Source organism: Falco peregrinus, chromosome 4 (genome assembly GCF_023634155.1).
Source record: "Falco peregrinus isolate bFalPer1 chromosome 4, bFalPer1.pri, whole genome shotgun sequence".
In the NCBI taxonomy this organism is placed as follows: Eukaryota; Metazoa; Chordata; class Aves; order Falconiformes; family Falconidae; genus Falco; species Falco peregrinus.
This window is the reverse complement of record NC_073724.1, coordinates 30,893,460-30,920,472: the sequence shown is the minus strand read 5'-3', so window position 1 is coordinate 30,920,472 and position 27,013 is coordinate 30,893,460. Positions and strand designations below refer to the sequence as shown.

Below are 27,013 nucleotides of genomic sequence, written 5' to 3'. Positions count from 1 at the left end.
AACTGCTATGACCTAGGGCTTTACTTCTTGCTCACTTTAAAGTAAGGGAGATGAGGGAGTTTTCCCTAACTGTTCTTCATTCTTCTTCATACAGGGGTGGTCTTCTCTGCAGAATTTGGAATGCAATATTAAGCCACCGGCAAACATCTGGTAAGACCTCAGTGGAGAAGGTTAATGCTTCAGAAGAACCTGAAGTGGGAATAAGCAAATGACAGACACATTCCTAACACTTAAATTATTAGATGTATGTACAGCTGCCTTGCAGGTTTTGCACAATTATGTAGCTTGTTTGACCATCAGTGTAATATACAGTGAATAGTAACAGCTGTTAAAAGTCTGTGTCAATGCACTGGAATTATTTATGACAGAGTAGTATAGAACTCAGATGCCCATCAATGTAATATAAAATATTAGCTGAGAAAAAAATCCTTTTTAGTGGAACAGGTACCACACACCTGAAATGGCTGTGAAAACTGTGAACTTAAAATGCGTTACAGTTCTGCTGGCTGAGGGTTTGAGCAGGGAGGCGGTGTGCTAGAGCATATGTCACTTCTTCATAGATGAACGTATACACCTTTTTGCATTAAAGCTACTCTCACTGATGTTCTTATTTAGTAACTTTTCAGCAGCAAAGCCATAGCAGTTAAACATTTTTGGTGGGGTTTTTTTTTTTACAGAAGTGGTTCATCAAGAAACAAAGCAAACAAACACTTATCTAGTGGTTTGAGTTTAATACTTTTTTTTTTACACTGTACATAACACATACAGCAATTCAAAGACAAGTCAGTAAAGCAAATATATAGCAATTTAAATAAACCACTGCTTTCTCTTAATTTAGCTCCCTCTGAAACAACGTTCAGTGTTTTTAAGAAAATCTGCAGAGATGGATCCCTACACATTTCCTCTTTTGAAAAAGAGCTTTTAAATAAGCTTAACAGTTGTTTCCGAGTCATTAGAGTTCCTTTAAATGCATTCACTTATTCTTATGAATAAGTTATGCCAACAAAAAGGCCTTTAGCTCACAGACTTGTACCTTATCCATTGGTTTGGGCCACGCACTTCAAAGGGTGGCTCATTGAAATAGATGTGGTTACCTAGTTCTTCCAATGGTGGCTCCGGGTCAGTGGTAGCAAACTGAGCGGCTTCCTCAATCTCCTTCCTTACTGCCACATCAATTTCCTAAACCAAAAATGGATGCTTATTTGAAGACAGCTCATAAAAAGCATCACAATTTTGAATTTAAACACCATGATTAAGTATTGGTCAGAATTAGCGTTAACACTGTCTATAAACATAAACTGTAGCCTGTGAAAACTCCCTCCTTACCAAACTGCAATTTTCTGTCCCTTTTGGATAGTATGGATAACTTGCTGCCAGAGGAACATGACCCCACTGAACCTCTGCCTTTTCTGTTCTGCCAGCTACGTTAAAAATACCTGACACTGACACTCTTAGAGTTGACGGATGTATTATGTAAGATTTGCTTAGGTTTCTGGCTCCTTCACTAGGATTTTCTCACTAGTAACCATTTCCCTTCCAGAGAGTTGCTCCTGCCCTAGGTAGTTGCGAACGCCTGGGCAATTTCAATTTCTACATGTTAGTGTATGGCAAGAGCTGTATTTGAAATACTACCACCCATACACAGCCTTACACTGCTGAGTTACACTCGGTGCCCAAAAGCAACAGGCCTTTCCAGCAGACTGCAGCTTCGTTAGCTGGTCTGCAACAAAACTTCACCCTCACCCATAAAAATGATGTTAAAACAAACTTCAAAGAACGTCAAAGAGCAAGTGATGCACGCTGCCCTATGATGTGCTTTTTGGAGATCACTAGTGTATGAATGCTCAAGAGCTTGCTCATATAGCAACTAAACACCATACCTTTAATTCCTCAATGCTAGCAAGGTTATTGTTGACCATTCTGTCCTTCAGCAACGTAATGGGATCACTTTTGCTTCTCACTTCTTGAATTTCTTCTCTAGTACGATAGCTATGAGCAAGACAAGCAAAGACATGAACTTCTTCAGGGGTATCCTTGAACAGAGGTGAGGTTCTGGACACAGCCTGCTTTTAGAAATAGGTATGACCAAAGAATTGTCAGCAGTGCAATGAAAATACAGTGACATTCATCGCCCAAAGGTGGCACAGCTACATCTACAACACTTGGGTCTGTAAGCAGTAACTGAGCTCAAGTAGCTCCAGACTGTAGTGTCACAGGCAGGGAAAAGGGAGCAATCCCAGCCAGAGACAGTCACCATGAGAGGCTGTATTTCCTCCTTCCCATCACCCCTAGGGGGGAGCTACATGACTTGTTGCATGCTTCCAATTCCCTACAAGTTTCCAACAAAGCACTAGGATACACCTCTACTTCATGTGAATCAATTCGGAATTGTTGCCCAACTTGTATTGGCACCTGTATATTTGTATTTTTAAGAAGCGTTCTACTTGACTGGACAGTCCAAACCATTCCTGTCATTTTAGCTTACAGGGTTTAAAAGACTGTAAAATCCCTGGAAAAGCATGCTGCTTTTCAGTCAAAGCTTAATTACAACACACTATAAAGTTGCACTGAAAGCAGAACTCATTATTAGAAAGCACAGAAGTTTAACAGACTCTGTGCTTGTTCTAAAACTAAATCTCTTAATACCACGCGTAAAACCAGTATGTGATATGGCCACGGATTATCAACTGAGCAATGAGTGATCAGACCACTCATACCAATATCGTAACTTTTAAATGCACTTCACAGCGGATTTAAAACACTGATCCAAGAGTTTCAGGAGTTCGACCACAACCACTTGTTTTCAGTGAATACTAGAAAGAGTATCACAGTACCTTATTCCAGGGTCGCTCATACTGTGGCCATGGTAACGGTAGGTCTGTAACTCCATCAGAATAGGACCCTTCAAAAGAAAAAACAATACAGTGTTACTACCTTGAGTGACCAACTTGTTGGTACAGCAGCAATTATTTGCCATAGATGAATTGCACCGGTGATGAACGATTTTAATTCAATGATTTTTCTCAGTTTAATTTAAAAAAAAATTTAAAAAAAATATTATCATAACTAATAAAATGTGAAAGGAAAAAGGTCTAAAGGATCCACCTGAGAAAAGTCTCAGGTAAAAGTTCTGTCCTGCCTTACAAGATTGCTCAACTTGGTTACTGAGGAACCAAGCATGTAGTGCTGAATCGCCCTGCTCTTGCTCCCTGTGCCCAGGCCTGAGCCACTGTTGGAAATCGCTGTACCAGGTACTAGAAATCATAAAGTAGGTAGAGTTAGACACATCAATGGAAGAAAATGGTAACAAGCCAAGATTCATGTACAAGATCCTCGCAGGGGCACTTATGAAAGAAAGTTGAAAAGTGCAGCTCTGAGGAAGATCACCTGAGTGAGGCTGAAGGCCTGAATGACCCTCTAAAAATTGATGCCAAGAGAAGACGCCACCTAAACTCCACACAGGCCCTGCCTAGACTCTGCCCATCATTAATATGCAATGAGATGTCATAATTACATGAATAATGTATGAGAATGTCGCAATCATGTATGTCAAATGTATAAATTAGCCTGTTTCACACCTGTGCTTCGGTGCGAGTTTCTGTGGTGCGAACTACCCTGCGCTGATAATAAATGCCTTGCTGCTAGAAGTACAAAAAGTCTCTTCGCAGTTTTCTTCATTCCGAGGTTTTTCGGCATCAAATGTAAGCATTTAGTCTCATGTTCTTACTGAGCAGCGTTAAACCATTTCTTCCCTTCCAATGTCACTGGAAGTGCCATTACTCAAGACTATTTCAAATTGCCTGTTGTTTCACTGTAAGATTGTAACTCACAGAACCTTACTCTTCTGTGTAAACCTTTCTCTGTTGTATGTTCCCGGTGCAAGTATTATTTCACCAAATATTAAAAATCTTCAAAACCACCATATCGTACTTGGGTGATAAGACACTAATGCTGACTCACAAAACTTTTACTTCACTTTCCACTTATTGTAAATAGAATAATTGCTACTTCCCTTGATGCTTCCCCTAATTAAACTCTTCACAAAGAACACAACTGCCTGACAGTCAGAACACCTTTCACAACAGAATTTAACTGGAGTAAAAATGGGGAAAAAGATGACCGAGTAACAGAGTATTATTTTTTTTTTAGATGCTTGGTTAATACCAACTGCATGTTAATAAATTCTAACAAAACTGAAGAACCACTTAATTGCTTACAGGTTCAATACAGTGCAGAACAAAGAAAATAAAGGTCAAATAAAGTTTCAACAGTGACTGGAGAAGGAACTCTTCATGCAGCAAAAATCTGGCTAAGAATTTCACCTATGGAAAAGGAATGATGATTACAGACTTACTTTTCCAGATCTACAGTACTCAGCTGCAAATTTTGCTGCTTCTCGAACACAGAGAACATCCATGCCATCCACCTGATAAACAGAAACTACAAGTTGAGGCAGAAAGATGTCAAACCCCAAACTTCCCATTTCAGTACTTCCACAAGTGCAATAGGAATTCAGTTTCAAATTTTCCTATACTTAAAATTTTTTTTATAAATAAAAAAATGCATACATATGTCTGTACTGTGCAGGTGTGTGCAGGCACATCCCCCCTGAAGAAAGCTGTGACTGTGCTCACCCTGAGCCCTGGAATGAAGTCTCCTCTTTTGTAGTAGTCAGTACTGGCTGCAGCTCTTTCAACTGAAGTTCCCATTCCATACCGATTGTTCTCACAGATAAAAATACAAGGCAGCTTCCACAAGGCGGCCATATTGTATGTTTCAAATATCTGGCCCTGAAAGAAAAAGAGCAAATTACATCCAGACAGGGAGCCCAGCCTTGGAGCATTAGGCTCTACTGAAAATCATTCAGTTGCACAGGTCTAGCTAGGAGAAATTTTAGTACTAAAAATGATCTGAAACCAGCCAGTTGCTGCAGCTCAGCAGGAATAAAAAAAGAAGCTACATTATGTAAGGTAGCTTTCATCTCAACTAATAGTTTATAGAAATTAATTTTTAAGCCTGTATCAGTACCTGTGTTAGGGTGGCACAAAACCTTCAGCTTTAAATTAATTACTTCAGCAACAGTCCTAAATTACTTCACAGGTGACTAATCTGGCAGGACGCTTGCTACAGCAAAGTAATAGAAAAGGTTGACCGCAGTGACTGCGTCAGCCTTGCTACCCGAAGTCAAAGACAGAGAAAACTAAGAACCATAATCCACCTGTTTGGGAAATTGCATCAACAGTATGCTCTAAACCACCAATTTCTTATCTGGCTGAACATCTCTGCAGATAACGTGAAAAGACTGGCTGGAATGTCAATGCTAAGTGGCTCTGTCCTCTCCTGTCTTCAGAAATGTAAATTACATGTTTCTCCCTATGCAGCAGCACTCTCATCTTCACTGCTGTCCTTCAGAGCTCTCCTTACAGCACAGAGACCACTGGGTGTAACGCTTAGATGAGCCAAGTGCAACTGGAACCCCCTCCTCCCATGACTCACACGATGACATAATTAAACATCAGCCCTGCTGGCTCCCTGAGTATCTGGAGCCCTCCAGAAGGGAAGGAGCCAAGAAGCTTTCCCTCCGCTCTAGCGACAAGGGCAGAGTTCAAAATAGAGGCAGGGAAGGACAGACATTTGCACAGGTCCAAAACATAGGAAAATCCAAGCACACGGTACAATCCTGATATATAAAAAGCAACTAGTAATTAACTTCTTAACTGTTCATCTGAATCACTCCTCTAACAACTACACCGTTCTTGAAACATACTCCTACTCAAATGCTTAAGAACACAAATAAGAGGTGCTAGTATTCAAAACTTGGAAGATGCCCAGCCACCTACACGAAGTATGTCTCAGCAAACAGAACTTCGGAACAAAAGCCGTAAGGAAAACTGCAATGAACTGCAGCTTGACGGTGGACTTCCCTCTCCCCAGGATTGCTTTTTCACTGTCAGTGGACTCCTTTAACAAAGCACCCTTGCAGCAGAAAGCCCAACACAACAATCCTAGCACAAGTTCCAAGTCAGACGTTGGCTGGGTTGCAGGTAGGACACAGGCAGGGGGAAAGGTGCTCTCCCACTACTTGGTGGAAGGGCAGAGCTCACAGTTCACAGAAGGAAAACTGACTACCCACAGTCTAACTCTTCCTCACAGAGCCACACTAGACAGGCTCATTTACCTGGTTGGCTGCACCATCCCCATATAACGTCAGGCAGATTTCGTTTTTACCGAAGTATTTACAGGCCAGCGCAATCCCAGCTCCAAGAGGAACCTATCACAGAATACAGGACAAACCAAAATTTTAGAACAATGTTTAAAGGAGTTGGAGATAGGCAGCTTGTGAATTGTAAAGAGACATTTACACTATTAGATATCGGCTCCACAAACAAGTCGTTACCAACCCACTTCCTTTTGTTCCAGTCTGTATAACAGCCAAAATATAAACATTAACTATATTCTCAATTTGATTCACTTTTGCTGCAGTTTATGGAACAGTGAGAAAACCAGAATAAAGACATAACAGCTTTAATAGCCAGAGAGCAACAGTATCTGTATACAAGCTCAAACCACCCAAACTGAGAGGAAACAATGGCAGAGGACAGGAGCCAAATTCAACTTGGGCTTTAAAGTCAAAGTCATGTATATACCTGAGCACCAACAATACCATTGCCACCATAGAAGTTTTTGGTATACATATGCATTGATCCTCCTTTTCCCTTCACACATCCTCCTTTTCGACCTGAAACATAAATAATAAGCAATTATATATTTTTCTGGAGGAAAAATACCATGCAAATAGGAACATCTAATTCAAATCCTAAAGGTATTAACACTAAGACTATGTTGTTGTCATTAGATCTATGTGGAATTAAGACACAATGGCCTCTCCCCAAAGAGTTTATGCTAAACAAATCACAAAACAAATTCAAGAAGAGGGAAAAAGAGAACGATAATGAAAACATAATTCAAGAAATGCAGAATGAAATTAAGAAGTTTTAAAATCAACCAAGAAGTTTCAGTGTCCTACTATGTCAAAATACTTTCTGATAAATATGGGTTCGCTGTTTGTTGGTTGGGTTTTTTTAATAGCCAACACTGTCTGTATTTCTCATATATGTAATCTGTAAGAACTAGTATATACAGTCCTTATTACTTTTGTCTTCTGCAAGAAAGGTAGGAACACTTTTCCAAAGTAGTTGCAATGACCTACACTTGTCCTCCACTTGACAATAACCATATAGTAAAAATTGCAGGCAGGACATGAAATAAAACCAAAATAAAATAACAAAACCAACCCAAACCAAAAAATATGACCAAGAGCTCCCCATCCCACCCCAGGATAAACATCAAAAAGCCACCTAGCCCAGCTTTTTCCAAGCTGTAATTTGAAGATAACTAGTGGTCCATGAAGCATTACAACAAATGCTATTTAAATGAGCTGGTCTAAGAATAGAGTTTCTCACCAGCCCACTCCATTTCTTATTCCGATCTTTCTTGTTACTAGCTGCAAAGGCTTATATTTTATTTCTAATAAGCACAGCTTGTTTAGTTGGTTTTTGTGCCTTAACCTTGGTGTTTATTTTAAAAGTTGAATGCTGGATCTCTTTCTGGAATTTGTACTTCTTCTTCTTAGTTAATAATTTTTATTATTGATCTTTCTCATATCTTTCATGTGCTTATGAAGTGGTTTCATGTGAGCTTTCACAGATTCTGCCAGCTAAGGCCAAAGCAAACCCAGAATTGTCTAATTTTTTATCAGAAAACTGTTTTCCTTAATTGCAATTTAACTTCAGTAATCTCCTTCCACTTTCTGTACAATCCTTTATTTTAGAAAGTATTTAAGAACTCCTAACTGATCAATGTAATTTTTTGCTATTCTTGTTACAGTCAGATTTTCCAAATCAGTTTACCATTACAATTGGTGTTTACCAGTCTTCCCAAGACTTCAGCAGCATAATTCTGAAAATCCAAGTCTGTCTCCTAGTGAGGGTAATGCCCTGTTGTATGGAGAACAAATGCCTACCACCGGCAAGTTCTATTTAAATGAGCTGCTGCACCACAACAAATCCAGTATATGGTATCAAGAAAAGCTTTCTGAATTTATGCTTTAGAAGTACCAGCACTTAAATATCCCCTATGACCTACATTTTATGTTAAAAGTGGGTTTATCATAGAATTATGAAACTTATTTATTCTGCTACGTCACTAAACTGTTTCTGAAGCTCCAGCATACTTTCTGCATCAGAATCATTTTGAATTTGAATAAAAAATTCTGACACAAGTAAAGCAGTACGTGAATGCTCATTTTACTTAGCACAAACCTGTAAGTTCTGCAAGAATTTCTCGAACAGGCACTCCTCGTGCGTAAGTAAAGCCATGAGCTCTGTAAGCTGTTATCACATGGTCTGTAGGCTTTATGGCAACTTCAAGCCCTACACAGCAAGCCTCCTGTTACAAAGGAAAAGCACGCTTAGCAATGAAGAAAAGCACACAACTCCCACAGACATCAGTGTGGCAAGGGCCAGCTATGAACCCACACACATCAAATACCAGGGAAACACAGGAAGAGCACAGATACAGGAGACTGCCTTAAATCCTGAGGGGTGGCAGGCCTGGAGCTACAACAGCCTTGGGCTCCAAAATTTCATCCAGACTCTGATTAACAAAGGCAGACAGGAGAGGAACTAGAAGCTACAAAAATCTGTGGACGTTTTGTACACCCATCTCCCAGATGAAGCATCTAAACAACCCCAATTCAAAAAATGGCAGGGGAGTGGCCAGAGAGCAAAGTTTCACCAAGTTTATGAAGTTCCTTCTCCTGGCTGTTGCTTTTTAGCGGGCACATGAGCTCTAAGACATGGAACAAAAAACATCAATGAAGCTTGAGGAGGAGGAGGATGTGGGCCTCCAAATGTGTTGAATTCAATATGCTGCAGTTGCTCATTCCTCACATTCAGCTGTCAGCTGCACCTTGCCTTCTCTCTTTTCCTGTTGCTATCCCAAGATCTCAGGGATTCCCTTGTGTGCCAAGACATTGTTTTTAAAGAAGTAACACACTAAAACACAGATCCATCTACAACTTCAGCCATTGTACACAGATACTCCACTCTATTCAAATCCCTATGTTAAGCAAGGTGAGAAAATATAAAACCTCTTGGGGGGGGGGGTGGGGGTGGGGGGGGTGGAAATAATCTTACCTGACCATCATATAAGTGGCAGAAGCCACGAATGATCTTCTGCTTGTACAGCTGGTCAGACTTCAGCTCCATGCGTCGTATGGTCTGCATTGTCTTGTAGTAATGGAGCCCCTCCTCTCGAGTCATCACTGCTGTGGTACTAGGGCCTTCTTCCAGGCGATGGAGGTCACATTTCTGCAGAGTTGAACAAGTAGTTATTTCCTGAAAGTCAGTCATCCTATTTATGAGTATCACAGTTTTTTAATGGTGTGCCATTTTCAAATTCAGAGCATACATTTTAAAAAAGCAAAACCTAAATTCATAGGTCAGAATAACTTGTAAAATTTGTGTGCTATTTCCCAATTCAGGGAAATAAATAAATATATATAATAAAGATACAAAGCTTCATTTTTTGAATGGAGATCTATCTCCCACAAGTAGTAGATGAACTGCAGTCCTCACAAAATATGGGAAATTTCCATGGTTGTTGCAGGCCAAATACTTGGTAAGAGCTACAGAGACTTAGTGAAGAGACAAGAAAAGAGTTTCCTTTATGAAATAGTTCGAAAGATCTGGCCCTAAGACTGGATCTCATCTCTTCTACCACACTTCTAACAAGCAGTAGTAAACCACCACTGCACTAGCCACTCTGCCAGTCAAACCACCATGTGTACAGTACAACTTCTTCGCCAAACCACGGAGTCTACTGAGAGGGCTGATTTTAGGCACCCATACAAAACAAATAAAATTAAAAATAAAACAATAATCATTAAAAAAAATAATCAGTTAAGTTCAGTGGAACAGACTAAAATTGCTCTGTCAGTGCAGATTAATTGGCCAAAATACTGCTACACAGGTCAAAGTTTATATTAAAGCAAAAGTCTCTCCAGAGCAAATCCACTGACACCTAGATGAATTGGATGTAACACATGGGCAAACTACAGACAGTTTTGCTTCGGAGTTCACATAACAATAGAAACTTAGGAGTCTTGTAATCAACACAGGAACAAACACTAAACCTTGTATCTACTCAGAAAATTTTTCATATAAACATATTTTCCCTCCATTCCACCTGTGAAACAACTTTAGTACTTTACAGGCACAGACAAACAGGGAGCAGGTAGGAGGAAAACCAAATAATTTCTTACAGATTTTCTTTTAGCAATTCCTGAATGGAAAGCCAGCACAAAAGCTACTGCCAATAGACACATCACCTTTTTCCTAAGACCCAGCCGCAGGGGAAAGCTGACAGGATATAACACATATTTTTTGAGCAGCACCAAGTAAAGCATTAAAAGGATGTCTTATTTTTTCCTCCAAAATCCATACAGACCTCAATCAGTTGGACATCTGGGATAGAGCACCCATGACTCCGTAAACAAAAGGGAGATGGAAAGACAGGGTAGGCAGCAAACACCAGCTATTTGTTTTACAAGCATTAAGGAAACCTTGATAGTCTTCCCTCTGAGCAGAAAAGGTTCTTTAGCTCCTTTGTGACTCCATTCTCACAGTTCAACTGCAGTATCGCAGCCGCAAAGAATCACCACTTCACATTCTTAAGAAACAAGTAACATTACTACATACTGTCAAGCACAGTACCTCCAGCTGCGTTTAGAAATCAGGTCAGACAGTGAGGGGTTTGGTTCTGGAAATTCAAACAGTATTTTTCTTATTGAAAAAGATAAGAGGGCAAGTCCATGATTTCACGATCTACAACAAACACACAGAATGCCAGTATTAAGTGTTCAGCTTTGTTACCTTAATTTCAAATGTGGCTTCACTTGCAAAGTCTGCATAGTTACGTGATGCTACCACCACTCGAGATGCCTTAAAAAAAACCAACAAAACAAAACATGAGCAATATTTCAAGGTAATTATCACAGAAAAGTAGGTGAATTATCAAGTAATTTCTAACAGTACTCCCAAATTGAAGTAACTTCTCGATTAAACTCACCAGTGGCATACCCCTATAATACTACAGAACTTTTATTTCGTACAGATGTGCTGTAAGTCCTTTAAAACCCAGTGTTTAAAATAAAGATTAGAAAAGGAGAACAGAATTTTAAATTTCTAATACCCTTGATTATCTACATTAAAACCAGTAAGTTTCAAAACACTGTGAAGAGCATCAAAACTACAGAAGTGTTTTTCCTTGCACATACCAGACTGCCTATATGAGTAGAGACAGTCAGTGCAGATTTTGATAGCGCTCTGCACGGAGTGTAATTTTGCCTTGATAGAACCGAAACATTATTTGGGAAAAACAAAACCCACCAAAACAAAACAACCCAGTAGATTTCTGGAATACGAAGTACTCTAGCTCTTTCTTTTCAATAGGAAGAGAAGCCGGGGGGGGGCACAAGGCAACGATGAAGACAAGAGAGTATCATTTAAGCAGGTAACAGCATGGGTGCTACTTACAAATGATACAGAAACATAAAAGGTGACATACCTGAGGATACATGAAATACAGAACAACAGAAATGGTGACATGGTAAGGGAGAGATAAGAGTAAAAATACTGTTGTGTCTTGAACGAACACAGGCTCTTGACTAATGAACATCTGACATCTGGTATTTTTAGATTACTAAGTTTCGCTGCAGCATCAGATAGGATGTTCATCTGTCCATGCATGTGCTGTGGCTGTAGCATGAGGAATGCAATACATCTTTAGTGGCAAAATTGTATTGCTAATTTACACAAAAATGTCAGTAGCTCATTCAACCATGGAATTCACGTACATTTAGCTGAAGATTCGTTATTTCAAAGTTTTGAGAACATCCAGGTCACTGCCTCCAAAAAAAAGGTCTGACTGACAGGTATAAAGCTTGGAAAAAAAGCCAGGAAAAGTTTCTCAATCCATCTTGGTTATCCATTCTGTCACATGTTTGATTTAGCAATCACAGTCCCCCACCCCATTATCAGATAAAATATTTAAGAGTTTTTAATTTAAACCTAGTTTCTACACTGTTTACAGCAACACATCAACATTATCAGTGAAAAATAGCTATTTTACTTCTAGAGCTGCATGTAAATCAAGCGTTTGGGATCTGCAGAATCACAGAACAATGAAGGTTGGAAGGGACACCTCTGTAGGCCATCTGGCTGAACCCCCTGCCCCGAACAGAACATAAAAGCAACACTGAGGAGTCTGTACAAAAGTTCTAATACATGGCCAGTACATGTATCAAAAACAAATCTTGACAAGACTGATTCAGGCCTTACCTCACTAACGGCTCCCTAGGTTAGCAGCATTTGGAAGGAAAAATAAAAGGAGAAGAAAGAAAAAAAAAAAAAAAAAAAGAGGAAGAAGAGAAAGAGGATAAGTAACTATAACAAATAATTAGGGGAGAAGTCACCAAATTATTAGCCAACTAGAACGCTGTTAAGAGGTAGTTTCCTTACAGGTAAGCTTTACGTCACAGAAATCCAACTATACTCTTTGCAATATGCTCAAAGCATCTATAAAATACTGCTTTATGGATTAAGACTGCTTCTATTTATTTGGTAATTTATACCTTTGCTATAAATGCACTGGAACAATTCAAGACAAATATTTACATATTTGGAAATCACTAGGATCCTCTATTAAGATATCCAAACGATATCCAGTTTGGAATTCTAGGAAAACGCAGCATGTCAGGAGCAGGCCAAGTACTTGCAGTAAGGGACTAATTTTAGACACCCATATATGAAAATTTTAATATACGTGTTTCATTTGTAAATTAGGAAATACTTCTAGCTACACAGTCTCAACACACAGAGGAAGATCTTCTGGTGTATCTGCTCTCCTGCGTGACTCTCACGGATCCAGTCACCCACCTGGTTCTTCCGCAAGTGCGTGCTTAGGGAAGTGGGCTACTTCAGAACAGAGCTACGGTAACAGATTCGCTTGCAATGGCAAAAAGGCAGGTGACCTCCAGTCACCAAAATGTCTCCTTTAACACTGACTTGACCTTGCCAACATTTTTGGTTTTTTTCCGCAGGGTTAATTTTTCCTCATGGCCACAGTCATTATAATGGCGTAAGGAGAACAAAGAGGTAAAATTTTTTCACACACACGAGATAAAACACAACAAATGACGCGCTAACGCAAAAAAAACCCCAAAAAACAAAAACCAAAACCCAGAACTAAAAAAAAACCCTAAGATTTGAAAGAAAATTCAGGGAGAGATGGAAAGGGCCTGTTGTTTGAGCAAGGAAAGGTGACGCCGCTCAGAAAGCCGGGTGGCTGAATTTCAAAGGGAACAAGAAGGGTGCGTGTGCCCCCCGCCTAGGGCCTGACCTGTGCTGACAGTCTGAATATACAGAGAGAAATAAAATAAACCAAAGGGCCCAGGAAAGGGTTTCAGAAAGGAATCGGCACATTTCACTCGTGCTAAAGACGTAAACAGCGCACAGACGGCCGCGCACCGCGCTGCCAGCCCCCCCCGCAGGCAGCGCAGCCCCCAGCCGCCCACCCCCCCCGCCGGCGCGCGCTCCTAGCCGCCACAGGCCGCGCGCGGGCCGCAGCCCCCCCACCCCGGGCCCCGCGAGGGGGAGGCGGCCCCGCCCGCTGCTGCAGCCCCGCACGGCACCGGGCGCCGGTAACAGGCGTCTGCAAAGAGCGCTCGGGCGCGCAGCGACCGCTTGGTTTCCACGTGCTATTTTAAACAGAGGGGGGGGGGGGGGGAATTAAAAAGCAACACTTTTTTTTTTTTTTTTTTTTTTAAGTTCTTTTTATTTTGCCGCCGGAACCACGCAGCCGGGCTGCCCGCCGTCACGCGCGGGCTGCCTCCAAAGGACAAGCCCGTGACCGCGCCGCCGCCGCCGCCGCCGCCCCCCACCGGCCGCGCCCCCGCCCCCCGGCGCTGGGACGCGCCGCTCCCCCGCAGGGCCCGCGCACCCCTCCGCACCACCGCTCCCGCGGGTAACCCCACGCCCCGGCCGGGCAGGTAACGGCCGACACTCACTGTCCTCCCGGCGGTGGCGGCGGCCGGACCCTGCAGCACCCGGGAGAGCGCGGCCAGCAGCATCTTGCGCATGGAGCGGGGGGGCGGCAGCGCCTGGCGCGGGTCCCCGTCCTCGACTCTCCTTCAGCCGCCGAGCCCGGCTGCGACCGCCCGCCAGCCGCCCGCCCCCGGCCGACCGACGCGCTGCCCGAAGTGAGGGCGCAGGCGCCGCCGCCCGGGACCGCTCCCCGGCAGTGGGCCGACCGGCGTCTTGCCCTGCGTCCCTCCTCCGCGGCGCGCATGCGCCGGGCGCGGCGGAGGCGGCGGGGCCTGGCGGGGGCGGCGGGGTCTAGCTGGGCGTGGCGGTGGCGGTGGCCCCGCCTGCCCGGTGAGCCCTCCTGCCGCCCCCCGCCGCACCGGGAGCGCTGGGTGGGGGTTTCTGGCGAGTGTGTGGGCCGTGTCCAGGGGGAGGGCCGGTGCGGAGGGTCGGCGAGTCCCCCCAAGGCGGGAGTGGCCCTGGAGCCGACCGTGCAATGCGAGGAAAGATCGAGTTTGTTCCCGAGCCTCGGGGTGTCGCGGCGCGCCTGGGTGCCGGCAGGTGCCGACCCGCCCGATGCGGGAAGGTTCGGCCGTGTCGCGGCCCCTGTCCCCGGCCGCCTTCCCGCGGCAGCCCGGGGCCGTGGCACCGGCCGGGGCCTTCGCTGCCCCGCTGCGCGGGGGCGGTGCTGGCGGGAGCATTCCCTGACCGAGCTGTATGGGCACGGCGTAACCGAAGCGTTAAACGGTTCCTTTTAATGTCACAGGCGGCCACCCCCTGGGAAGTGTACGACGATGTTATCACATCGCACCTGCGGGTCTCCCAGCCAGCGTCCCCTTTCTCAGCCCAACTCAGAGGCTCACGCTGCGGTTACACACCGGGTTGCGGTGGCGTGCACAGAGCGGGTGCGGTTACACACCGGCTTGCGGTGGCCAGAGCGGGTGAACCGCCTGCGCTGCTATCCTGCCTCCACACCGGGCCTTGTCTCCTGCCCCTGCTCCGCTTCCCAGAGCAGTGCTGGCATCGGCACCTGCACAACCCTGGAGCTGAACGCTGAACAGATCCAGCTGAAAGGTGACACCACCACCACCCACCCACCCCCTGCAACAGAAAGTAAATTATGTTTGCCTGTTGGATCACAAATGCTTGTGTCTGCTGAGTCCTGAGTGTTGCACAGAGCTCAGCGCATTTGCAGCACAAGTGGTAAATGTTTAAGGCGTAATTGGTAGTGAAAACGTGTTTCTCAAACTACACCCTCAGCCTCCATCAGAGAGGACAGAAAGTGGGCATCTATTTCCAAAACACAGCTTCATCTGGATCCCCACTGGACTGTTCATCTTCTTCCTTGGCTGCCCACCTGTTCTACCACACAGGACGCTAGTGGCCAATGTAATTTCTTCCTCATCTTCTCCGTAACACAAAGTAGGAAGACAAGTGCAGACAGATGTCATGAAGAAGCCTAACTCTATGTATTTGGTTAGTTGTTCATTAGAAAAGCAAATCCACACTTGGCATCAGCCTGCTGTAGGACTGAAAATTACCAAACTTTCTTCAGCTTTAACTACAGGTGACAGTATAGAGCACTGGCAGTACTCAGCATCCTACCTTCGTGCTGCTGTCCTGCAGGTACACTGAGGTATGCTGTGCCTGGGCACAGGCTGAGATGTATAAAAGAAGCAATATTAATCTATAACTTTTCACATATAAGGGATGAAAGCCTTAAAAAATTATGGAAATGTCACTTTTGCAACCATGAAATCTACCCATGAGTAGACAGAGTGCTGGTTTCAGTTCTCACTAAGGGCAAAGCAGTTCTTGCTAACACACAGGTAAAGGCAAGTCTGCACAGGGCTTCTTGTGGAGTCATCCAACTTGTAGGAAATTTGAATTTTGCAAGTCAGCCCTGCACTACTAAGCAGCTTTAGACATCATTCATGAAACAAGAGCAACAACAGCAGCTGGCCTCCAAGAGAGCAAAAAGCAAGATGAAGAAGTTGGTAAGTTACCTCAGAAGGTGTTTTTCCTAGAGTATCTTTAGTCTGTAGAGCTTCCCAGCTTGGAAAGAAAGCACAGACTTGCTGGAGATGATGTTCTCCAAGCAGGGAGTGTCTGTAGCTAGAGAAAGTGTTACCCTGAAGGCCTGTGTGGAGCCTTCCCCAGGGCTGCCAAGGTACTGCCACAGGCCAAGACTTCCAGGCCACCTGTCTGGAAGTTTACAACCTGCACTTTTTATCTGTCAGCATTGCACAGTCTGGAGAGATTACTGGTGGATTTATGTGTATCAACGGTGGTCATGTACACACCCGTTGTATTGGTGCAACTCATGTGGAGCAATTTTGATAATTATGCATTTATCGACTGATATGTTACTAACACTTCTAGTAGTTGTAGGAAATAGTTATTTTTGATGAGAAAGAATCCATTTTTTACCTCTTTGGAAAGCTAGTAAAGCACTGATCTACATTATATCTGCAACTTTTTTACTTTTCATGGTATTTAATTAATCATGTTTTCTCCATGACAAACTCTTAAAGCATCCTGAAATGGTTAAACTGTCCCACAGAAAATGAATGCAGAAACCTAATTGATGAATGAAGTAAACAATGAAAAGGAAAACAGAATAAAATCATAAGCAGAGAATGATGCTAGAAAATACTTTAAAGAAAGATGATTATGGAATATTTCATAATGGAGCACCTTGCCATGTGTGACTAGTATTACTATAGCAAGGGTGTGTTGCTTGACAGCTGGCCAAAACACGTTGTTTTCTATTGTTCTGGGTGTGATCCTGAGATGTTATCATCTTTCGGATTGCAGCTGCTGTTACAAATGTCTGCTGTTGGGTTAAAGACAGAGGGGAGGACCTAACGTTTGGGTCTCGCTCCAGCTCACCCTCCATCTACACCCAGGTGAAAGCAATCCTCGCCTCATTTTGGGAGTCAGCAGATTGCTGCCTGATTTTTCATCTTCCCGTGCTGCCATAGATCTAACTTACATTCTGTGTGGGAGGCTGACCTGCAGAACAGCTTGTGGTCACATTGCTTCAGCCTGGTTTCTTTGATGGAGGCATCCACATTATGGCACACTTGCCCAATCTCCTGTGTGGCACTGTATGGTGGCCCCTTAAATCATAATAACTATTCTTCATATTTATTTAGCTCAAAATGCTTGAAGTAAACTGAGGCCGTGTAGCAGCCCTTCTGAGTGGCATTTGAAAGGCGTTGCACAGTGGGACTGTGCTGCATGCTCGGTGGTGTGGGAATCTGTGTGGGGGCATGGTGAGCTGGCTTTGTTTTGAAGGACTGTCTGGGAAGGATGGTGGTACAGGCTCATCCATGCTGCTCACAGGCAGCAGCCTCCAGGACTGTGCCCTGGCTTCTTCCTAAGGGGAAGCGGTCAGTTAGCTTCAAAGGCAAGCACACAAGGGGATGAACATACTCAGATGTGAATGACTAGGTACCACATCCAGGCACTGAACCAAAGAATTAAGTTATCAAAAAGAACAGATGTAGCCTTGGTTCCTTTTCCATCTTTAAAACCTGAATCACCAGCTTTACTCCAGATGCATCCTCCAGTTCTAAATATAGCACACTCTGTTTGAAACTGCTCAGCAGGAACAATCCTTTTTCTCTCATTATTCCTTCTTTTTTTAATTTGGTTTATCTCCTCCCATTTTTCTTCCTGTCCTCCCCTATCTCATTTGATTTTCCCACCCAAATGTTTGTTTCTGTTCATCTGTTCCTTTTCTCAGGTCCACATTGCTCCTCTATGCTTCTACAAAAAATGTCGCTGTTTTGTTCTTTTGCCTCCCACCCCTTCTGACTAATTCCCATTCTGTCCTACATTTTCTTGTAATCCCTGCTTTAGACAGCAACTGCTCCCAGCTCACTTTTAGTAGAGACATATGCAATCGACATTGATGGGGGAATTAGAATAATTAATTACACTGTCAAAATCATTCAGATTATTTGTTTTCTTTGGAGGCATTGGAATTTGGAAGAGAAGTAGTTTTCTAGGATCTTCCAGATATTTTGCTTCTAGCAGTGAAAGAAAATTGTATTAATTAAGTATCAATCCTGTCTGTCATTCTGATTGCTCTCCTGCATTATTCTTTGGAAAACACTGAAGGAGCAAGATGCCAATGAAGTTATTATGTCATTTTTCATGCTTGAATTATTTATCTTTTTATGCTATTCCTCTCTGTAGTTCCCATTATGTTACTTTCTTTATTTTCGTCTCAGGAGTAATTAGTATTACAACATACAGAGAAGCACTTCTGTAGAAAAGGCTGTATTCATTTACATAGTAAACTCCTAGGGGAAAAGAAATGTTATTTTACTCTCCCGGGTAAGCTCAATTACTGGAGAGTTATTTGAATGTGACAGTGATCAGCTTGAAGACTGGGAAGAAAACAGACATATTTTCTGTTGTTGCTGGATCTTGTTGGTATGAAAACCTGAGCGTTATACCTGGGACTCAGTTCCGTCCTCTTCTGAAATCATCTGAAAATGATCATATGCATCTTTCAGATATATACAAATGTATAGTTTTATCCAAAATCAAGGTCTTAGACTTGGTGTCTGCAAGGCTCAAGCAAATGCTCTAGACAAACATTTTGTGACGCTTCTGTGTACACAGAAAGGTTTTTAAAGACACCAACTGTTTGTACTTTATGCTTTTTACACAGGCATTCTTACTCTGCTGTGTTCTATTTCATACCGGGGTACAGATAACATTCCTATTGATGTAGCTCTGTGCAACACTTGCCTTTTTCATAGTGGCAGGATATTTTTGAACAACACTGACTTATGAGCCACTACGATTCCAAATTCTCTTCTGCAGGATTGTTGCCAGCCCCGTTGTTCCCTGCCTGCCTTTTCTTTGCTGGGTTCTGCTCTCTGCTTCCAGGTATAAACTACTGATTTACATCCCGTCTTTCAGACCACTCTTCAAATTTTACAAATAACTCTGAGTTCTAAACCTCTGTCCCTTTGTCAGAATTATGTTACCGGCAGAATCCTTGTTTAGGGGCTTTTTGGAGCCTCGGGGGAAGAGGAGAGCTGTGCAGAAGTGTCGCCAGGCGGCAGCGCAGCCCAGGGATGGAGCAGCCGCTGCACTTTCTCCCGCATCCGACAGTGAACCCAAAGCTACGGACGGTCCCAGCAGTGACTCAAACCGTTTTAGCAGTAGGGCACTGAAGGTTGCTTGGTTACTTGAGAAAGTAATGTTAGGATAATATTAAGGGAACAAACTGAAAATAAACTGGTTACACTAGAAAGGGTGTGACTGCTTGGTGTTGCTTCCCGGGTTGCATCTGTGGTGTTAATTTCCTTTCGCTGAGTACAAGAAAGCGATGTTTTAGTACCCGGTCTGTTGCCATTGCCCCCAGTCCCGGGGCTCCCTCAGGGAAAGGAGTGCTTAGTTTAGATTTGTCCTTCCGTAACTTTGATGTTTATTTGGCTTTAATGAAGCTCATAGATTTGAGTGGAGTCAAATTTATACAACCCTCCTCCCCACTCCCCACACAAAAGAAACACAACCGTGCTGGTTGCAAAGCTTTTTGAACCTTTGCAAAATCCAAGCCAGTCCTATGGTTTACAGTAAGGGTCATATATCACAAGGTATGTGTCATGACAATTTGATACCAGACTTAATGGTCTGAGGCCATTTTTCATTAAGCCACATTGTCTCTGACAGCCCTTAGCGGATTTTGATTTATTCCTTACTTTTTCTAGTTTTGTGATGATACGATGCCACTTGCTTTAGCATAATTGTATCTGGATCCATGTGCAGAAAACCTGCAAATAATTATAGGAGAAAACACTTATGACAGCGGATCAAACAAATAACAGAATTATGGATGTTCTTTAATTTGGCTTCTTGAGCTGTGATACTGAAATACACTCATGCTCCATTGTGCAGGACTCAGGAATATACCTCATCTCTTTAATCTCACACTTTCAGATATTCTTTTCTTCCGCCATCATTAAGGGCATTCAAAACTGTCTTTGATTATGTCACTAAGACTGCTCTAAATGCATCAAACACAATGAGGAGCGGGGAGCGAATTAAGTCAGAAGTAGTCCCTCCAGTCTGACAACTTTCCATTCAGATTTTTTGTTTTCTTTAGGACGGTTGAAAAGCATTTAAATGCAAGAATTTGTTAAGGGAACTTAGCTAACTTTCATCAGACTGCTGAATCTCTTCTAGTAATCTGTATGTGACCTCCTGCATGAGTAGAATGAACCCGTTCTCATTACTTTGTTCCTAGGTTTTAAAATTACAGCTTTATTAGAACTGAATTTAGTGTCACCTGGTCCTGAGCATTATAAGGCAATGGCTACACATTTTTTTTCTAAATGTTATATTCTCAGTAACATTAAATAGGACCTTCCATATAATTTTGGCCTAAAAACTCAGAACATTTTGACTGTATTATTGGTTTACATTTGGATATTAGATTTTTGCTTGCGTTATTATCAGTAAGGCAAGTCCTGAACAAGCAGCCAGAGGCAGTGCTAGCCCAAGGCTTCTCAGCTGTTTTGGGGAGGCTGAGTTGGCTAAACAAAATCTGGAGCTGTGTCCTGGGCCAGGGACAGGAAGGAGTGGAGAGAGAGATAAAACTGTAAGGAGAGCTGTATGGAGCTCAGTTTCTGAGGCCAGGGTAGAGATGTGGGGCACAGACACCATGACCTGCCTGAGCAGTACTGCTGCCTCATCCACTTCTTTGCCACCAGCAGCAACCAGCATGACTTTCCAGGGCCCTGGCAAAAGACACAGGAGGGCCATGATAATGTTGTTGCCTCTGACAGTCTAGTGTCCTAGGCAAATCCCAGCTTTGCCCATGGTTCCAGTTGACCCTGCACAAAGATAGCTTTTTATTCCAGCTCTGTATCTCCTTGATGTGTTTCTCTTGCCTACAAATCCTAGCAGTCTTTGCCTGAGAGGCCAAGGTGTGCTGCAAACCCAGACTTGCTTGCAAAAATACTTAGTAAAGAGTAATTCACTGTAAAGCCACAGGAGAAGGAGGAAAAGGGGAACATCTCTTCAGAAAGCAGCTGGTGGGGGCTAGGAAGGCCTGTGAATCCACCATCTCGATAAGAAGAATATTTACCATACAGTTTTCAGTTTATGAGTCTTCTTCAGACTCAATCAAAATCAATGAGAAGCTTCCTATTGATTTCTGTATATTTTCAGTCAAACCCATTGTGTATTGGCTTTCAATTGTATCAATATGTGTGTATTTGCAGTCAAACTTACAAGCCTATAACACTTTGACATAAAGCAGGCAAATCATTAAAATTGGTCAATAATTAAAATAAAATAAAATCATTTAAGATTTTTTGTCCTTTTGTTCAGAGTTTGGAAGTGCATCATTAATTTCAGCGGTACTTAAACAGTAAGTAAACATGAAGAAAAGTTCATGTTTGAATACAAACCATTTTTAAGTGTTTGTTAATTTTGCAGTGTCTGCCAAATTGCCAGATAAGGTGGAATTTATTTATCTTTGTCTGGCTAACTTCAACTGCTTTGGAGTACCATAAACCTCATACAACAATTATGCCTTGGATCTTTTTACTACACAGTACCACGTCCCTTTGCTCTACTTCAAGCATCTGTCTCCTATTTCATAGGACAAGCAGTGTTCTCCCAGATCCTTTGCCAGCTAGACTCTAGGATTCTCTTGCTGGTGCCATATAATGCAGCTGACAGCAAATTTTCTTTCCCATTAGAAACCTCAATAGTCACTCATTTGTTTTAAATTATTTTTGTTGGAACGTCTGCCATTTTTTTGCAGGTGGCTGTTTTTTTTTTCTCAAACAGAGCTAATACTTCCAGTGAGTCAACTATTTTTGTTTACAAATTAGCCAAGTAAAGCAAACTTGTAAAATTATGATAGCCCATTTACCTGCAGCAAGTACATTTTGGTCAAGAAATGTACCATGTGAGTTTGATGGAGTGGCTACAGGCAAGGAAAATGCATGTTACATTTTTCTACAGCAGCCATGAAAGTATTTTTCAGCAAGGCTCATAGCAATTTGTTTTAGCCTTCTGCAAAATGGGTTCATTTTTTTTTTCCATTAAATTTTTCAGTAAAAGTAGACAAGCAAACTGAGCATCTGTTTTCCACAAAGACTAGAATACACGTTTTTAAGATTTGCAGAGAGGGATGCACAATATCAGAATATTATTTTTACCTATTTTTCACTTGGGCAGGCTGTTGAAATGGAGGAAGACAAGACAACTGTACAAATTTGGTATACAGGGTCATGTGTGGCCACCAACCACTTGAAAAGCTAGTATAGAAAGATGGACAAACAGAATTTGTGCGAGAACATTTCTCAAGGGCTGGAAAAGCATTTGAGACAAGTGATCCAGCTGGCTGACCCAAAGCAGTGTCAGTGTTGTAGATTTCCAGCATGGATTTTTTTATAGCTCTTCTAGGAGAAGCTTAGCTGAAAGAACAGATCAGAAAACAGAAGCAAAGGAAATCTAAGCCAGCATGAGTTTTCCTGTTATTTTTCCAGACTTTTTGAACACGTACATTCAGTCAGCTGAAGAGCTCCCCCGTTTGTCTTGCACACTTCTTTCCACTTGCACGACAGAAGAAGGCCCAGAGGTGGAAATAGAAATGCTGGTGCTTCAGGGTGTTCTGTTCAACTGATTTTCTTTCTGCTTTGCCTTAATCTGGTGCTAATTTTAGTAATTAGATTCTGCACTTGACCTACCTATAATGGAAGTATTTATAAAGACTCATGTAGTCTGAAACTTGGTTGTTAGCTATCTGTTAAAGAACGTTCAAGAGCTTAAATTATTTCAGGAAGGGAATGGAATAAAATACTCAAAAATTTGCCTCTGGATTGACTTTTCCTGGACAGTAGATTGGAATAACTTCTTCATTTCTCCCAGCGCATGTAGTTTTGCTTCAGCCATGCTTCTCTCACGGACTGCCTGTGCCAGCAAAAAAGATGTCAGTAGGAAGACCAAAACATGTTGCAGAGAACAGTGTGCCTTGTATCAGCCTAAACGTTTGACACTGAAGGTGCCATTCTGCCCTCATAAGTGTAATTAATTTTCTTGTTAATATGTTAGAATTAATGTAAGCCCCACAATGACACTGAAATAAGCACTTGAGGCTATTACTGTAGCACTTTATGTTAAAGACTGCATTTTTAATTTATTTTTTTTTTATAAAGTATGAGCTCCATGAAAGCCAGGGTGAGACACTGTCACCCTCTGAGGCTCATTACAGCTTCATTCAGGGCTACTTAACAATTTAGTGGGACAGATGCCAGTTTGGGGCACATCTGCTGTCTATTTGTGCTGCTCTTTCAACTCACTTAGATGGGATTGCTGCTTATCAAAGAAAGGGCCCAAGCATATGCAATCACAGTAGGATAAGTCTGAACTGATAAAGGCTGAGTAAAATCACCCCACAAGCTGTCAGCTGTCTTCTCTGACCTAGACTGTTACTCTCTGGTATTATTTCTTACCAGACCTCAGTTTTGCAAGGCCATTATTCCTTAGCTGGAAAACTGCTGTAACCGAGTTGTTATTGTAACTGAGTAAATAAGATGAGCACTTAAGGAGGAGAGATTTTTGTTAACAACACAATATCATTCAGCATCAGGCAAGTTGCAGTTAATTGTAACTCTTAGTAATACCAGATGACCAGTCTAAGAACATAATGAGCCTATAAGAAATCCAAGCACAAGGACCTCAGAATGAGAGTTTCTAACAATACTTCTTTTCAAGCCATTGTTACAGGGACATTAATTCTGAAAACAAAGGCTTGTGTCCTCTGCTTGCATGTGCAAAGCTGCATTGGTATCAGTGGCATGTTTATATGCAAGAGAAGCTGTGGATCTGCCTGCCTGCCATGAAGGCTTCTTGAAAAATCTCTAGGCAGACAGCTGATTAGGTTCTTAATCGATTTGAGCATTTGATGTTGTCAAACTGAAATCTGACATCATTAAAAGCAATATAAAAGTACCCATGCTTGTTTCAGAAACCCATAATTGTGTAGCAATCCATGTGCAAACAGTCCCTTTGCAATTAAGGACATAATGATACTAATTTGACTAGTCCCATAAGAAATGGTTACTTGGGTGAGTAAAAGCAGCAGACCTCAATCCATATATTTCAGAGAGTGGGAACAAACTCAGATCATAATGAAAATTGATTTTAACATTACTGCCTTTTTTTTATGTTCTTTCTCCTTAGCTGTTTCACATTTGTCAAACTTCACTCAGCGTCAGGAAAATGCTTTTGGACTTTTGCTGGTGGGAGTAAGTCTTAAGAAATTCTATGCAGGTAATGCTGGCATGTCTTGATTTATATTGCTCCCTCAAATGGAGATCCATTAAGAATAATTTAGAAAAATCCATGTTTTGAATAGATTTCTTTTTAAAAGATCTTCTGTCATGGAAAAGCATCATCATATAGAGATACTGAGTTGAAGTTGAATCAAGTAATCTGCATGCCAGAAGAAATTCAGATGTGCTAACATGGTTCCCTATCTTGCTAATTTGAGCTAGCTTGGACGTTTTTGCTTAGCAGCTGTGCTTTATTTGTGTGTGCATGTGTGAGTACATAAAATGGTACACAAACAGTATAGATTGCCCTCTGAGAAATGAAGTTTGAAGGCAGCATATGTTCTTGAATAATGAGAACTTTCTGCCTTTTACAGGCAAACTTTCTCAGACAAGAATCCAATGCACACAAAACAAAAAGAAGGAGGCAAGTATGTCCTGTTCACACAGTGCATACAGTCAGAGGAAAAGCACAGAGAGAAAGGTTTCCAATAAATGTCTGTCATGCAGAACAGAAAGAATGCCAGTATTAGGAACATACAGAAAACGTACCTCAAAACAAATGTGCATGAAGATGCTGCATTGGCAGACAGAAGAGTACAGGGAATGCAGCACATGATATTGGAGAATGCCTCCAAGGACAAAAGGTTAACAGCGATGATATGTTCTTTTCTTGGGGGTCATTTTTTGACAATAGCCATCCACTGTGGACAATAAAAGCCTGTGATTTCATGCAAAAGTTCATAGTAGAAATAGGATTTAAATGGGAGTGAAATATACAATAAATTCAAAATAACTTATGGACAACAATTTAAGATTAGAAACAAAAATCATGTAAATGAGAACTCAGAACTGTAAGGCCAAATGAAAGGATTCGTAGTTTTATGTGAAAAATGGTAGGGTCGTATATAGTTTCATATATATAGAAGCGAGGCATGCTGTCTGAGTTCATTATTTAGACTTTACAATCACTGAAGAGAGGTAAATGATCCTATAGAATGGTTTACTTTACCCTAAAATATCACCAGTAAAATAAATGGCCCTCTGGAAGAGACTGGCTTAGAACACATACTTAATTTGAAACATCCATATGTGGGTGAGAAGATTCACATGTAATTCGATCATGATAGAAAAGAAAGGCAGGAGTTAAACATTAGTTTGTACTAAGTAGATAAACCAGAAAATGTTAAAAGGACCCTCTCAACCATGAAAACAAATAGCTTCAGTGTCACAGCTTCAAAACAATGCATGCTTATATGCATCTAGGATGAAACAAAAATTCACAGCAAAGAGAGGTTAGTAAGTGGGTTTCACAGAATCAATAGAATCATAGCATGGTTTGGTTGGAAGGAACCTTAGAGATCATCTGGTTACAAAGCCCTCGCCATGGGCAGGGACACCTTCCACTAGCCCCATCCAGCCTGGCGTTGAACACTTCCAGGGATGGGGCATCCACAGCCCCTCTGAGCAACCTGTGCCAGTGCCTCACCACCCTCATTTCATTGGTGCATTTGTACTCAGTAAATATCAGAGGATGTTACGGTTTTTGCTGTCAAATTTTTTTTTTTTTTCATTTAAGGAGAAACAGAAGGACAAAAAGAATCCAGGAATTTGGTGATACCCATGTTTTACCTTCTCCACTAGTTTCTGACATAGCATTTTCATTTCCTTTTTCATGGCTCCTGTTAAAGAAGCAAAACACACAATAACATTTTAACTGCACTCCCAATGGATTTTTTTTCCCCTTTGGTATGGCTAGTGCTGGAATAATGCAGATACCTCTAGTGGTTTTTTTTAAAAGAACACTAAAAAAGAAGGGGAATTTTGCCATCTCCTCATGCTCTGACCCTGCCAAATGCTACACAGGCTGAAATTTGCACAGGGGTTTGGCTTAGTCACTAGACATATGGAAATCTTGTTAATTCTCTATTATTATTAAAAATATTTCTGCAACTATCCTCCATATCCAGCCAATAATGGAAAATAGATCTATGGGAAGGCTGAGCTAAAGTAATCTTGGTTCCTTGGACTTAACGTACATTGCTTTTGAAACAGTCTCTTCTCCATGTAGTCAAGAGCAAGAGTCTACATCAACCTCTGAACTGTTATTTTACACATTGCAGCAGAGAGATTCTTGAAGTGCATTTTATAACATGCAGGTTTCCCTCTCTGAAATAAATACATCATACCACTGTTATTGTAGTAACTCTCCTTTTTGGAATCTGGACCTGGTTCCTTAGGCTAGTACTTTGTGAAATAAAGTCATCCCAGTGACAGAGGGCAGGTAAACAACAAGTCCAATTCATAGCTTTCCAATCAGACAAAACACTACTACTAGCATTTTTTAACTGAGGATTACACCATTTCTAAAAAACTTTACATTTCTGGCCTCTGGAATAAGTCTGTTGGAATATTGAAATAAGTATAGTGGAAATCAGAGTGAAGTTCTCTAGCTTGCCAGCCAAATTAGTACCAGACCTGGAAACACTTTTGCAGAGGCTTAACTTTACATCCAGGGAAGCAGATTCCATTACGGGTTTGCTCATTTTAGTAAAA

At 41.9% G+C, this 27,013-nt stretch overlaps 2 protein-coding genes across 3 annotated transcripts in view; one reads left to right on the top strand and one right to left on the bottom strand.

Moving 5' to 3' along the window:
* The window catches only part of MAP3K15 (mitogen-activated protein kinase kinase kinase 15), an 87,278-nt gene extending 86,630 nt beyond the window's left edge, over positions 1-648 (top strand). Inside the window, exon 29 of the mRNA XM_055802503.1 lies at positions 95-648. Coding sequence (XP_055658478.1) covers positions 95-212 — 118 coding nt within the window. The 3' untranslated portion in view covers positions 213-648. The remainder of the gene's footprint in view (positions 1-94) is intronic.
* A 63-nt stretch (positions 649-711) lies between these two features.
* Positions 712-14,324, bottom strand: PDHA1 (pyruvate dehydrogenase E1 subunit alpha 1). 2 transcript variants are annotated; one of them, XM_055802501.1, is made up of 12 exons: positions 14,129-14,324; positions 12,402-12,416; positions 10,935-11,003; positions 9,198-9,371; positions 8,322-8,448; positions 6,648-6,739; positions 6,179-6,271; positions 4,635-4,790; positions 4,355-4,426; positions 2,835-2,902; positions 1,881-1,989; positions 712-1,179 (listed from the first exon to the last, which is right to left on the bottom strand). In XM_055802501.1, the coding sequence occupies exons 1-12, from the start codon at positions 14,198-14,200 to the stop codon at positions 1,015-1,017; spliced, it is 1,212 nt and encodes a 403-aa protein (XP_055658476.1). In that variant the 5' UTR covers positions 14,201-14,324; the 3' UTR covers positions 712-1,014. The 2 variants fall into 2 exon arrangements, with proteins under 2 accessions (XP_055658476.1, XP_055658477.1); XM_055802502.1 differs by lacking the exon at positions 12,402-12,416 and having other exon boundaries at positions 14,129-14,323.
* Positions 14,325-27,013: the final 12,689 nt, after the last annotated feature.

Coding starts and splice junctions, on each gene's coding strand:
- PDHA1 (XM_055802501.1), bottom strand. CDS start 14,200: ATGCGCAAGATGCTGCTGGCCGCGCTCTCCCGGGTGCTGCAGGGTCCG. Junction 6,740..8,321: donor AATTCTTGCAGAACTTACAG/GTTTGTGCTAAG, acceptor TTTATGTTTCAG/GTCGAAAAGGAGGATGTGTG. Junction 2,903..4,354: donor AGTACTGTAGATCTGGAAAA/GTAAGTCTGTAA, acceptor TTTCTTTTGAAG/GGTCCTATTCTGATGGAGTT.